This window comes from Sciurus carolinensis, chromosome 12 (genome assembly GCF_902686445.1).
Source record: "Sciurus carolinensis chromosome 12, mSciCar1.2, whole genome shotgun sequence".
In the NCBI taxonomy this organism is placed as follows: Eukaryota; Metazoa; Chordata; class Mammalia; order Rodentia; family Sciuridae; genus Sciurus; species Sciurus carolinensis.
Window position 1 is genome coordinate 6,852,163 of NC_062224.1, and position 14,860 is coordinate 6,867,022.

A 14,860-nucleotide genomic window follows, 5' to 3' on the forward strand; every position below is an offset into this window, starting at 1 on the left:
ATATTCCTGATAATATAAGGAAGGACTTACTCCTGTTTTTTAAGGGGCTGGGTATCGAATTTTGTTAAATAATTTTTCAACATGTATCAAAATTTTTATGATTTTTCATTTTTGATCAATTAATGAGGTGAATGATATCTTTAGATTTCTTGCTATTAAATCTCCCCCGAATTCCTGGGATTACACACTTGGCTATGGTATACTCTTTTGATATTTGAATGTATTAATATTTATTAATATATTTGACATTAGACTGTGTATTCAAATATTTTATTTGGGAATCTTTACATCAGTATTCATGCAGAACACTAGGCAAACTTTGCTACTTTGGAAGGTTTTGTGACCATTCTATGCTACAGTCTTTGCTTTCCTTCATTGTTGTGCACTGGAAGAGTTAAAATCACATTGGAGCTATCTGGTCACTGGGAGTTTGACAGAGGTACCTGAAGAGTATGTGCCTAACTGCTGTGTTTCTAGGAAAGCTCTTTGCCAATCTCTTATTTCTTTGGAAAATGGCCTTTTCAAAGGCTGTTGGTTAAGTTTTAGTCACTTAAATCTTCTTAGGAAACCATAGTTTCATCTTATATTTTTGCATGGAACTGCACAGAGTAATTGCTTAGGACTGTGTCATTCTTGCTTGCATGTGACGGTGTCCCCGTAGCCATTTCTTGGTGTGTGTGTGTGTTTGCCCTGCGGATCTTTGATGCTGATGGGATTAGCTGATGATACGATACTCCTCTTTCACGTTTCCCTAAGAAGGAGCTCCTGGGTTAATGTTTGTTAGGTCTGTGACTTTTGTTTTTTATCTAGCTCCCCTTTAGCCTTTTTGTTCTTTTTTTTTTTTTTAGGTCTTTTGCAATTTTTAGGTGACTTTTTTGGCTCAGTGGTTTATGAGCATTTCCTAGTTTTGTTTTCATTTCACTGCAAGGTAGGTCGGTATCACTTTTGGAGTCTGTAAGGTCATCTTCGTGGTGATTTTTGTGGTCAGTTTCTATGCAGTTCCTTGTACCCACTGAAGGTATGTTTTGAGTGAGGTTTTCTGGATCCATGTGTCATTTTTGCCCATAAGGTTGTGCGTGTGTGCACACGTGCATGAACTGCTGAGAGAAGTGAATTGAAGTCTCATAATTCTCTATTTCTGTCAGTTATTCTTTACTTCTTACAGTTTTTGCATTACAAGTATCTCTTTGTCTTCCTTAAAAATGATTTTGCCCTAGACTTCAGGTCCTGCACATTGCAGCCTGTATCCCTGCTTCATTTGGATTAAACAGTTATTATCTGCCTTTGCCCATTTGTTTTCAGTTTGAGTTACTCTTCATTCTTTTAAGTTGTTGCATTTAAACACTTTGTTTTTATTGAAAAGGTGAAAGTGTTTGGTTTGGGGCCTCCGGTCACATTTAATGTGCTTTCCGTTTTATTCTTCTGTTGCTTTCCTGTTTCTCAATATGGTATGTTTTGTTGAGTTTCTTCAGATAATTTAGAAGCATTTGTTTCCAAGGGTTGCTTTTACTAATCTAAACAGTGTACTTCATCCCTAAAATAGTTTTTAAGTCTTGAGACTGTTGGTCAGAAAAGGTGTGTACGAGTAAGCCTCATCACCCGCTTTGTCAATCATAGCAAGTCTCCACCGTGCAGCTCAGTGCTGTTCTGCTCTCTGACCATAGTTCCCACGTTCCTTTTACTCTTAGTCCTTCATTTAACTGGATTGACAGAAAATGTAGGCAGTTTTAGAGAGGGAGCTATCTTCTAAACAGAGAAGAGTTATCTTCCATGTTCTAAAAATCAAATGCTCTTCCTTAATTCTTTTGGTAGGATTTTCTGGTTTGGTGTTTTGGGTTGTTGTTAAAATTCATCCTCCGATTGTAGATGGTCCTTCAATGCTGAGTTTTTGCATTTTCAAAATGCATTATCAGTGCTTTGGTACTTGAATGACAGGCTAATTAGATAAAAACTCTCGTGTTCTATCTTATTTCCTTGAGGACCTGGGAGGCCTTACTCCCTTGTCTTCCAGCCTGGAATGCTTCCCTAGAAAAGATTAAGGCTAGTCTGATTTGTCTCCTAATGTGTTTTTTTCTGCATATGCAAAAGGCTCTTTGAAGTCCAGTCATTTATTATAAAAAAGATGGTAAGGTTTGTTTGGGGAGGAATGGAAAATGGCAAAAATTCGAGTGTACATATAAAATTTTATTTTTTTAAGAAACAAGGAAAAAGCTTAAACAAAACTAGGTAAATAGCGTTGGGAATGTACTCAGTGGTGGAGTGCTTGCCTAGCATGTATAAGGCCCTGCATTTGATCTCCATTTCCACACAAAAAAATCAGAATAACAACAACAACAACAACAAAAATCCCTATGTAGTTAGTTATAAATGCTGACCTGATATAAAGCAAATAAGTAAAATGTTAGCATAAATTAAATGGTGGTGAATATAGGAAAATCTGCAGCACTATTTTATGTGGTCCAGGGTATGTTTGAAATTTTATTTTAAAAATTACCATAAATTTGTAAATCAGGGAATACTTGTGTGCTTCAATGACTCATTCCAATGTGCTTTTATTTTGTTGAGAAGCACATTTTTGCCTTATTGATCACAGCATACATCCACGTTTTCCTCATATATCCACAAACACTCATGTAATTCCTCATTTTCTCTATTGTTATTTTCTGAGTTTTGAGCAAAAGTATCACGGAATGCTTTTGTAATTCTGACGCTGATGGTTAAGAATTGTGTGATTCTAGCTTTACGGCATGCAGAGTAGAGGTCAGTAGTATTTGCTGCAGAGGCTAGAGCTAAATGGGCCATTTCCCTGAAGTATAGTCAGTGATTTATATTTGCTGGTTTAGGACTGTTGACCAAATATTGCTCTAAACATACAGAAAGGAATTTAGGTTTAAAATTTCATGATAATTGATCGTGTGGAGTCTTCAGGCTTCTCTTTTTCTTTTTCCTTCCTTCCTTTCTTTTCTTTCTTTCTTCAGGACTTTTAATAAATACAAGTCATAAGAAAAGAGAAACAAATCACTCCTATTTCCTTATTTTTACTCATTTTTAGTTTTGAGTACTAAGGGATTGCTCAATTTGCTCTTCCTCTGTATTCAGGTATATGTCTCGAGTACACGGTATGCATCCAAAAGAGACCACGCGCCAGCTGAGCTTAGCTGTGAAAGATGGTCTCATTGTGGAAACTCTCACAGTGGGCTGCAAAGGCTCAAAAGCTGGCATTGAGCAAGAAGGATATTGGTTGCCAGGAGATGAGATTGTAAGTATATTTTATTTGATAAATTTAGAGCTGCAGATTTTCAGTTTTTGAACATTATTTAGATATGATCTATAGAAATTCATTCTCAGAAATCCAGCAGTTTTCATTTTTAACAACAATAAGGCTCTACATTAATAGAATGGATCCTTATTTATCCTCTAGGAGAATGCACTTTTATAAACAGCCTGCTTTTTCTGTCCATATTACCTCTAATCTGAAAAGTAAAAGAAAAGTCCTTTTAATGTACATCCAATTAATGGCACCCCTAAGTGTTTTATGTGGTAAATATTAGTAAAAAAAAAAAAAAATGTTTTAGCACAGGACAATGTTGGTGCTGTCTAGACAGAGCGAACATGACCAGTTGTCTTCTTAGAGAAGCACTTTCCTCAGTTTGGATGGCAGCAGGCCCTGCAGCCACATTTCAGCAGGAGTTTTATTGTAGAATACAAAGATTCCCAAGGCTAGAGTCCCCTGGCTGCTGTCATCTTTAACCGACTACTGCAGGATTTGTGCATCGGAACAGAAGTCAAGCAGGAAAGACTGAAAGTTAATTCTCTTTACACTTTTAGCTAATTCGAATTTTGATTTCTCTCTTAAAAGCAGTGACATTTTACTATTTCTTTTCAGTCTGAAACTTTATACTGAGAGGCACAGATAGGCACAGAGGTATATTTTTTCCTTTTGTAAAGATTAGCTTCATGTGCAATATTTTTGGTTCCACTGTATGACATTTCTAATCAGTTTATTAATTTTTATGAAGGAACATCATTTAAATGATAGGTTTCAAATATAACATGTGAATTTTGTTCGTTTTTGAGAGTATACTTAGTAATTTAATATTTTGAGTGTTTTATCGTGAATTCTGTAAAATCTAAAATTATTAAAATGACATAAAATCTTAAACATTGGTTTATTGTGGAAAATTTTTTCAGAAACTTTGAATTCTTTTCCTTTCCTGCTCTACAGAGCAGATGAGCCAACAGGCACGCTCTGTCGAGTCTGAGTTGGGAAGCTGCTTCCAGAGCTGCTGTGATAAGTCATGGACTTAGGAAAGGCTCCAGATTTAACATGGGTGTCATCAACTTAATTAGTACTTCAGAGCCTCAGGAAAGAAAGCTCATGTTTTGCACAAACAGAAAACATGGAAGAAAAAAAGCCTTTGCTTGTACCGGTGTCACTTGGTTTGTGCCCTGGAAGTTTCTTGAAAAGTAAACTGAAAATATACATATCAAAGCAAATTTTCTATTGAGTTTCCCTGCAGAAAAATATAGCTGTGCTGCTAATCAAGAAACTTTGGGTGCCAAGACATAATAAAGAATAATGGCAACTCATTGCCTACTCTAAATATCCAGATAAAAGAGAATGTCTTGTCCTGAAGTACTCAGAAACTTACGGATCCAGGGGATTCAACCTGTCTGTGCAGAAGACTGTGCAGATGATTCCTGAGGGTCATACAGTAGTGACTTTCTAGTAGTAAGTAATCCCTGCTTCATTTGCAGGATTTTGGCTTGTGGGTCTTGTGTAGATTTTTTCATAGATGTGAGGGTTTTTTTCTTCACTGTTTCCTAAGATTTGTGCTTTTCCACATACTTCCTTTGTTCTCAAGTTGAAGTTACTTTGTTCAGTTTAATTCAACAAGCAGATAATTAGCCTATTATATGTTCAGCAGAACATTCAATCCTATATTTTGTTCATTTTTACATGTTCTTGTTGTATATATTTGTATTATCCTTTTTCTTTTCTCTAGATGAAATTGTACATGTATATCAAACTACTAGTGTAAAGGTTTAATTCTGATTCGTTCTTATAAACATTTTATAATAAATACGTGTGTTTAATATAGATGCAACTGAGTATATCAAAATTTTCCTCAAACTACAAAATAGGTAGATATTTACAGTTCAGTACACACACACACACACACACACACATATATATACATATATATATATATATATGAAGAGATAAGGTCATACATATTAAAATAAACAGGTCTCAGTTCTGTCTCAAGTACTTATTTAGTTATGATCTTGAGGAAATTTCCAAACCTCATTGATTCTTCACCTATAGTACAGGCATATTGATGTCTATTTTATTTGATTACCGGTTAAATGAAATTATCTTCCTAAAGCTTATATGGCTAGATATATGCAAAACAGGTTTTTGATGAGTGAATAAACATGCTTAGGTGTAGTAGAATAGCAAGATGACTATAGTTAATAATACAGTATATTTTAAAATAGCTAGAAGAATAAACTTTAAATGTTTTCAACACAAAGACTTGAAAAATCAAGGTATTTGAAATAATGGATATGTTAATTAACCTGATTTGATCATTCCACATGTATATATGTATCAAAACATCACATTATACCAGTAAATATCTAGTTTTTGTCAATTAAAAGTAAACCCTCTATATATAGTATAGGAAAAGCACACAGATTTCTTAGAGACTTTCCTTCACAAATACCCCCAATCTTTATTTAAGCACTTACAACTATAAAACAATGAGACTCATTACAAGTGTGTTCCATTATCTTGGCCAGTGTGCCACATGCCCACCCAAGGGCTATCTGCAGGCTGCAGTTTTCTTGCCCTAATGACACCCTAGAAGGACATGTGATTATTAACTGCATCCCCCTTGGCACAGCATGAGCATCTCACGCCGGCCAGCTTTATGTATTTGTATCAACTGTGTGGCCCGTGTGTGCAGACCAGACCTGAGCTGTGAGCTGTACTACCTTGGACTCAGTACATTTGTGTGTTTGCCAGTTCTCTAGCATATGACAGTAATGTATTATTCTAATAAAAATGAGTATACGATAGGAACATCGTAAGGGTCACCTTTTGTCATTTGCACAAAGACATTCTGTGGCCAGGGACTATTCTGCATGCCAGCATTTGAGCGTGGGAGCCCCCCTCCTTTGTGATTTCACCACCTGGAGTGGAGTAAGAATCACTTTAACAATGTGAGTTTCTAAGTTGAAATATGCATGTTATTGTTCATCTTGTCATTCTGACTCAAAATTAAGAAAAAAAGTAGTCAAGTAGATGTCTGTGGCCTTGAGAAGGGAGGGTGCATGGAGTCATTTGTTTTTAGACACTTAATTCAGAGTTGATAGCCTTTACTCTGGCAGTTCTGTCATTTTAAAAATAGGTAATAATGCCCCTCTTCTTTTTTCCCGTCACCTCTAGAAATAGTATTTGTAGAATCAGAGGTGGGGCAGACCCCTGTTCTCTTATTGGGTCCCCCAGGGGACGTCTCCTAAGAGGCACATGTCAGCAGAGATGGCTCTGCTTGTCTTTACTCCTACCCATGCTGAGAAGGTGGAGGTAGACCAGAGAGCTGTTTCCTCTCCACCACTGGCTAGAGTGAATGGAGCTTAACACTCAGAGTTTCTTGGTATTATTTTTATTCCACCACCACCACTTTTTTTTTTTTTAATGCTTAGTTTTTAAAACAAAGTGATCAAAAAACATGGATATCTTGAACATTGCTCTTTTTATTAAGTCCTGCAAGCGTGTAATAAAAGCTTAATTATATGGGACTGTAGTTATAAATAATCTGTCCTTGAGGAAGCCTGTTGTTATAAGTCAAAGGCAGATGCCCCCATGGAACTGAAATTCCTTCTACCAGACTGAAACCATTGTTTAAACATTTTGTGATGCTGATCTCGACCACTGTTTGCAGCTCCCCATGTCAGTGATAAATTCATTTGGAGAAACTATGGTAAAATTAGGCAATAAATAAGCATCCTCAGGTGAGGTTTTATATATGTCCATGTGAGATGGTAGAGTAGAATAGTATTAAAAATGAAACTGCTTCCAGCTTTAAATAGTTTGCTTAAACATCATCCCATAAACAAGCAAAAATATTTGCACCAACTTAGTTTTGTAAATACCAAATTAACTGAAGCTGGGAAACACTCCTGTAAATTTTTTATGGTCATCTCAAACTTCTAATGTGTCATTGACATTCACTCTGAGGGTCCAGATAGTTGATTTAAAGGTGGCTCTCATAGATTTTGAAATTATATTAGTAAAAGGACATTAGTCCAGAGCATGGAAGGAACTTTGTGTTGTCTGACCATTCAACATTTTGTTACATGGAGACTTTTCTTTTATTATTTTTCAAAGAAATGCTACATGTCTTCATAGGTTCACAGATTGCTTCATTGTCTGCTTGCTCTAAAGAAATACACACGGATGGCTGCATTTGATCTATATTTCTTCATAGTATTTCATCCCCTTTATTCTAACAACTTTAGAAGTATGTTTCTTGGGTGGAATTTTACCATTTTCTGGGCTGAGTTAAGCTTGGTGTTTAGCAGCTTTTTGTAATAAATATAAGTCTTTTCTGAGTTGATCTCAACCTATAGGGTGCTCACCAAAAATGGGAAGGCCTTATCGAAGTACTTAGTGTAGTATAGGAAAGCAATCAACCTTGAGCTGTGGATCATTTGTAGGTCAAGCATATCAAATATGCATTGTGCAACTGAGGCAGTTAACATTTGGTGACTTCCAACTTTGCTCAAGGTCACTGGCATGAAGCTACACAATTATTTGACAGGTGATTTTAATCTGACACTAAATGATTTGGTCACCAGTATTGAGGATGAATGAAAAGTGTTGTTGTAAAAATCTGTTACATTAAACTACTTTTCCCTTTATGTCCCTGCCACTCTGGGCCTCATTTCCTTCATAGTCAATGTCAGTACAAAGTAACATATCCATTCAGGAACCACAGCTTTTGTTTTTAGCAGAATCCTTCCTTCCCCCTGTCCACCTTGCTGCTATGACAGCAGCCTGCTCCCAGGCCAGGACCTGTGCCCACTCTTCTCGGCGAGTAGGAAAGGTTGGTGCTGGCCAGAGCAGCATCAAGTCCCTCTGTTGGGCTGGCCTGAGGGGCGTGTTTTGAAATGAAGAGGTGCCATTCTGTATTTTTTGTCTTTTCTCATTTATTTAAGTTTTTTGATACTTTTGAGAAAATGTAATTAATGAAAATACATATTTGGTTTAAAAAGAAAGCAACGTATTCCCTCAGGATGGATGGCTTGACTCCTGGCGAGGAGCAGGTGTGTGTCACTTCCTGTCATCCACTTCTGCCAATCAGAATGGCCAGTCTAGAAGAAGTTTTGGTGTATATTTCTCTTGAATTTAGATGAGCTCTCATCTTGTAGATAAGAGATAGAATTGGAATTTGTGGCCTTACTCTTTAGAAATAACATTTATAGGGCCATGCCAAGAAGTAGCTCCTTGATTTGTTCTTGAAAAATATTCAGGGAGACCTACCAAATTCAAACCAAGCTTCACTCTCCAGTCCCTCCTCCTTAAATATAAATGTGAAGTGAGAATTTCATAAGTGGGCAAGAAAGAATTTTTAGAAAGTTCTTTATTTTTTTGCTTTTTTCTTGTTTCAATTATGTTTGTCATCAATTAATGAATCACATGGGGTTTTGTGTGTCTTTTTTGAGGTACTGGGGATTGAACTCAGTGCTTGATGGGCAAGCACTTTTCCACTTACTACATTTTTATTTTTATTTCTGGTGCTTTTTATTATTTCTGAGACAGAGCCTGGCTGAATTACTGAGGCTGGCTTTGAACTTGCAATCCTCCTGCCTCAGCCTCCTGAGTAGCTGGGATTACAGGTGTGAGTCACCACACCTGACTCAGTCATTTGTTTTAAATAAGTGCAAAATGTGATGCCTTTGGATACTATTTTTTTTAATGTGAAATATATATTATTCTCTTTATATTAATTATATTCTAAGCTATACATTCTTTCCAAAATGTCCATTCCCAATTTCAGTTGTAAAAGTATATTTACTAAGTATTAAGTAAAGCATTGGTGATTATTAATAAATTAGAAACAAATTATACTAAAGGTCTGTGTGAAATTAAACTATAATATACTTATACTCAGAAGTTATTCTTGCCTTGGTAAAGAATTTCTGTTTTACTCAAAAGAATATTTTGGGGTCATGCTATCCTGTGTGCTCTTTTCTACTTGTATTGATTGCGTGCATGTGTGAGTTCTTTTTTTTTTTTTTTCTTCTTTTGTCTGAATTCTGTTTCACCAAGCAATGTTGTAATATCTTTATTTTAAAAATAAATAAGTTACTAGAAACATTTAACCATCAAATTCTACTCTCAAATGATTACTGAATTGGTTAATGGAATTTAAACTAAATGTAGAATTGCAGAGAATAAATTTTACTTCATATCTGCATTTAAATATGGGATCGTCCATGCTCGTTGGTGGTGAGGTACTCATCCCAGTCCCAGGTAGACCTGGGGAGCTGCCCAAAGAGCCGTCTCTGGCTGCCGCCGTGCTGGACGGGAGTCTGGTGCACTCACGGCAGCCGTTCTTCCCCGCTCCTGTGCTACGCAGGTCAGAAACTGTCTTTCCATGCTTCAGTTTCATCTCGAAATTGGAGTTAATATTTCTTGTTCTGCCTAACTTACAGAAATGTTGTGAGTCAGATGTGATGATGCATTTTAAAGTGCTGGGGACAGAAGTGCACCACGCGTGTATGAACGCAGTGTTCATTCTGTGGCTTGTCAGTTCCTGTTTTGTGCACTAAATAGTTTGTAACCCTGGCTCTCATTTTCCAAGTCCCCTGTGGTGCCAGGCACTCTTCTACGTATACATACATATGAACTCATTTGATTCTTAGAAAAACCCTATAAACTAGGTACTATCGTTCTGTTCATTTTACAGATAGAAAATGACACACAGAGAAGCTAAGCATTCTGCCCAAGATTACACAACTGTGAGTGCCGGAGCCAGGATTTGAACCAGTCTGGCTCCAGAGTCTTAACCAAATGCTATATGGATGACAGAGACTTAGATCAGTAGGTGCTGCTAGACGGTGGACCTTTTCCTGCTAGGTTCTGAGGACAGCCCGTATAGATTTCACACTATGGTGAGGCACCGAGTTCACCACACTCACGTTCATCCCTCCAGTTTTCAAAAAGTCCAGTGTGAACCAGTTTCAGATAAGACATACATTCATGGTCTTGTGCAAATGTGTGATGACACTGAATCGATTTGTTAATAAAATTTTTTAACATCATCATAGGTTTCATGGCACCTGAATTTCTAGAGTGATTTTCTCTGTCCATTTGTGGCTCTCATGTTAGTGTGGGAGGTTTCTTCTACTGGCTCTTTAAGTGTGCATGCTGCTGTCTTTCTCTAGTGATTAGCACGTTGGTAGATTGTCAGTGTCATCTGAAGAATAGTATAAACCATACGCAGATAATAACTGTTAGACTCTGTGTGAAATCCCTTTCTCCCTGTGTATGACCTGATAATGAGCAAAATTGTAGTAGAGAGACCAAGATTATTTTGTTTTTATTTTGAAAGGCCTACAGTATGCAACCTTTCTCCAGGACAGCAACCCCATACAAGGTGAACTAATTTTGCACTATGTTGTTTTATTTTGGTTCTACTTTTTTTAAAAAATGCATTTCTATTTTACTTTAGGCTTGCTTAGTTAACTCTTGCTAGACTTATCTGTTAAAACCGTACTATCTTTACCCTGCTTATGCCTGTAGGTTTGCTTTGTGAAAGCTTTCTTGTTCTGAAGTAGCATTTCACATATGCCATTAAGCCGGCTGTCTAGAGTAGCTGGTGCCATCTGGTGGAAGCCATTGAAAGTGCAGACTTGGCACATGTGAGTCAGCATTAGTTAAAAGCACTATGTAAATGGATTACATTTACCAGAGACCAAATGCAGGCAACTTGGCCTGCAATAAATGTGCCTGTAGCATTTATACCTCGGGCCTGTATTCATAATCTAATAACTTTTGCATGTTTATTCTGAACAGCTGTTGCCATGATTTAAAGAGTGAATAGCACTGCCTTCCCCCACCCATGCTTTCTTTTGTATCAGATAACAGAATTAGTTGTGTGCCATCATATAAATATATGTCCAAATGCTTCTGCTCTTCATGCAAATTACACTTTCATTTCTGTAATTGTTATGAAACACTAAGCCTAGTATTAAGTATCCATGAAGACAGATCTATTTTCATTTTCTCTCCTAGATGGCTGGGGGAAGGGTAGGGTGGAAAGAAGAAAGAGGTGATGTAGAGAGGCTATAGATACTGAGCCCTTCCTTCCCTTAGTCAACCGAGTAACTACCATCTTGACCATCACATGAAGATGAATTAGTGTAAAACATTCAAATAACGGCAGAGGCAGTTTCTGAAATCCTTTAAGATTTTTCTAAACAATTTTGACAGAAATATTCTGAAATAATTTTGTTTTAAGCTTAGGAAGAGTTCCATTAATTAAAAATATAATGAGGTATTTTTATCTCCACTAAAACCTAATTTATGTTAGAAGATTCTGAAACAAAAATTGAAGTAACTAAAATGGAGCGCACTTATGAACTACCTGAACTAGATACACCAATGAGTGTTCCTTGCCAAGCACCTCATGCATATATTATGTCTACATGGTGCCACTGGATCAGACATTGTGGATAAATTTTTTTCTGCCATGCACAATCAGTTTCATATAAAAACCAACATTTTATGATTACAGTCCAACTGAATTACTCCGCCAAAGTGAGTTTGCAAAGTATAAACATCTGCAGTGTATAACTAAAAATGGTCATTTCTTTATTATTTGGTGAGGGAAGACCACCAATTTCTCAAAGGAAAGCAAACCAGAAAGCTTACATTTCTGCAGGATTTACTACTGTGGCTCTGGATGTGGACCAGAAGACAAATTTTGGAATATTAGTGATTCTCCATTCTTTTGAAAGAATAGCAAGTGGCACTCAGATACGATCGAGCAGTACATTTGGACCTAATTGCTAAAGAAGTCACTGTTCACTGAGCACAACCTAGAAGCCCATTTATGGGGAGAATATTGACATCTGAGAAACTGAAAAAGCGCCACCTTGAAAACGGTGTAGATAATATTTTATGAAAAGAAAGAGGATGACGGAGACCACGTGTGGCGCGAGGGTCCCCACCGGAAGTGGCTTTGGGGTCCCTCTGACGCATTTGGTCAGTGTGTCTACAGAAGGTTGAGGGTTAGTTTGTCACTCTTTTATGTTTTATAGGAACTTAGAGTGGTGTTTGTAAAGCACGGGCCTAAACCAGGAGAGCCTCTGAGAGTCGTCCTGTTAACATGGACGTGGCCCCGGCCCTGTGGAGTTGAGGGGTGCCAGTGTGTGGCAGTCCTGTTCTGTCGTAGCCAGGAGAGCCACAGCAGGAAACTAGCCTGCTTCCTTTCTTGTTTACTGTGGTAATCTTCTTATGGACAATGTGATTAAACCTTCAGTTTCACATTTTCATTTTATTTTTCCAAATTCAACAGACCCTGAAAATTTGGCAACCTATCAGAACGTGGATATTCTGATTAATGGTTATTTTCAGTAAAAACATCCAAAACCATGGATGAGAAGATAAGACTAGTGAGCATCACCATTTGTTACTCTTCTCTCTGTTAACACAGTGTACCAAGAACTTTTTATGTCATTTTTAAATAGCAGAACTGAACAAAGGTTTGTTTATTTGAAATACTAAGCTACAGGTTGGATGGGGTAAAGAAATTATTCCTTAGATCATATTTAAAACTGAAAGAGACACTGTTAGATCTGGGATTGGCTTTGGAATTATTTCATTTTGGACTGGTTTATTATCAGATCACCTTAAGACATTTCTGAGTATTAATGCTGTTCAGGAAAGAAGTTAAATTTTAAAGAAGTAAATTTCTAGTTATTTTCCCTCTTGTTTTAACATAGTAAATGTCTAAAATTGTTTAAAATGCCTAACTTCTGTGGACTTCAGTTTCAATTTTGTTCTTAGTCATTGCAGATATTGACAAAATGTCATACGAAATTATTTTGTATTTTTTGTAGGACTGGGAAACAGAAAATCATGACTGGTATTGTTTTGAATGCCATTTGCCTGGAGAGGTGTTGATATGTGACCTGTGTTTTCGTGTGTATCATTCCAAGTGTTTGTCTGATGAGTTCAGGCTTAGAGACAGCAGTAGTCACTGGCACTGCCCAGTTTGCAGGGTGAGTACCTACGAGCTTTCACGTGCTGGTCAGAGGGTTGGAATCCATTAATACTAGCTTCACAAAGGTGCCCCAGGTGGTCTTGCCAGGTGAATGGTGGAGTGCTGGGGGGTGGGGGTTATCTACGGAAACGACGGTAAATGAACCCAGAGCATTCATAATGACATCACGGAACACATGCCATCTCAGGGTGTGGGTTTTAGAAAGTTGTAATCACAAAATTACACTCTCTTCCCTTTCTTTACACCTTCCTCTAGATTATGTGGCTACCTTAATGGATTGCCTTTCAACATAAGAACTATCATACTGAGCTCTGTTCAATACCTACTTTATAACACACTGCACAGTGTTTGCTATTCAGAGCACACAGGAGCAGGAGGCACCCTGTTGGAAGCACTCTTTATCTCCTTTCCACTGGATGTTCATATGATGCCCTTTATTTTTGTCATCATGAGTTAGCTTATGTTTTGCTTATATTTTATTTGGAGGGTGGAGGGATGGAACAGTTGCGTATAAAGAATTCTGACTACTTAAAGCAAAGTGAATTGCCTGGTTGGTAAAATAGGTACTTTGCACAATTATATTCATTTATTTTCCCCACTGAAGAACATACATGCTGTGATTGTTGGTTGCAGAATGTAGTATGTCTGTATTTGAGTGACGCATGAGGACTAAACATAGCATTACATATAGCACTGAGAGTGATGAGTACAGTTATTGGATCACTACCTCTATTGTTTTGTATTTATTTTTATGAAACAACCCAATTGGAATGGTGCAAATTTCCCAGATTATCCATGAGCTCAGTTTGCAAATGTGTCTTATAATTCTTGAGTAACTTAAATGTTCATTTATTCTTCCCCAGTCTTATTTGCACTATTTCCCCTCACCTTGACCTCAGTTAAAAACTTCCTGCCAGCATAGTGAGCAAAATGCAGGGTTCAGTCTACTTTTCTTTTCCCTCAGTGTGGCTTTGTATTGCCAAAGTCTCTAATCTAACCAACACTATACATATGTAGTAGGCAGACAGAAAAGACAGTTGAGGTAACATTAAAAATCATGTTCAGAAGTGGTTTATCAGTCAGGTGCCGAAATACCAGATAAATGAGAATGACAAATCTCTAAATGATAATGATAAAGTGATGGCAAGTCTCTAAGTCTGAATATATCAGTATCAAGTTTTAGACCTCTTCCTTGAGGTCTCAAAAATGGATGATGTCTTTAAGAAATTAGTGGAAGCAGTGATCTAGGTACTTAGAATTCTGAGCGAAGGTGCTGTGCTAAAGCTCATTGTATTCCCGTGGGTTTGGGTTAGGTGGTTTAAAAGCAAACATCTCCTGTTTTCTGGTAAACATTTACATTAGAGAAGTAAAAAAATTAATGGGACCTTAAGAATAAAAGCACCAGGGGACTAAAAAATACAAGAGAGAAAGTAGAAAGGGTCAGTGTCCTTGGTCAATTTGGAGGTCATATTATGGACTAGGGGAATTAGGAAATACAGTTGTGGATAAACCTGCATCTTTATGACCAGAGCCTTTTCTTATTTAATAGTTACTATTGT

General features: G+C 37.1%; 1 protein-coding gene across 12 annotated transcripts in view; it reads left to right on the forward strand.

Annotated features, from left to right (window-relative positions):
• Zmynd11 (zinc finger MYND-type containing 11) overlaps positions 1-14,860 on the forward strand; it is an 85,824-nt gene that overhangs the window by 42,057 nt on the left and 28,907 nt on the right. For 6 of the 12 annotated variants that reach the window (XM_047520091.1, XM_047520090.1, XM_047520089.1 and 3 more), the window contains exons 3-5: positions 3,100-3,259; positions 10,626-10,670; positions 13,138-13,299. The exons of 1 other annotated variant lie outside the window; for it this stretch is intronic. In XM_047520091.1, the coding sequence (XP_047376047.1) occupies positions 3,100-3,259; positions 10,626-10,670; positions 13,138-13,299 (367 nt within the window). The remainder of the gene's footprint in view (positions 1-3,099; positions 3,260-10,625; positions 10,671-13,137; positions 13,300-14,860) is intronic. 5 more of the 12 variants (XM_047520094.1, XM_047520093.1, XM_047520098.1 and 2 more) reach the window with 3 other exon arrangements.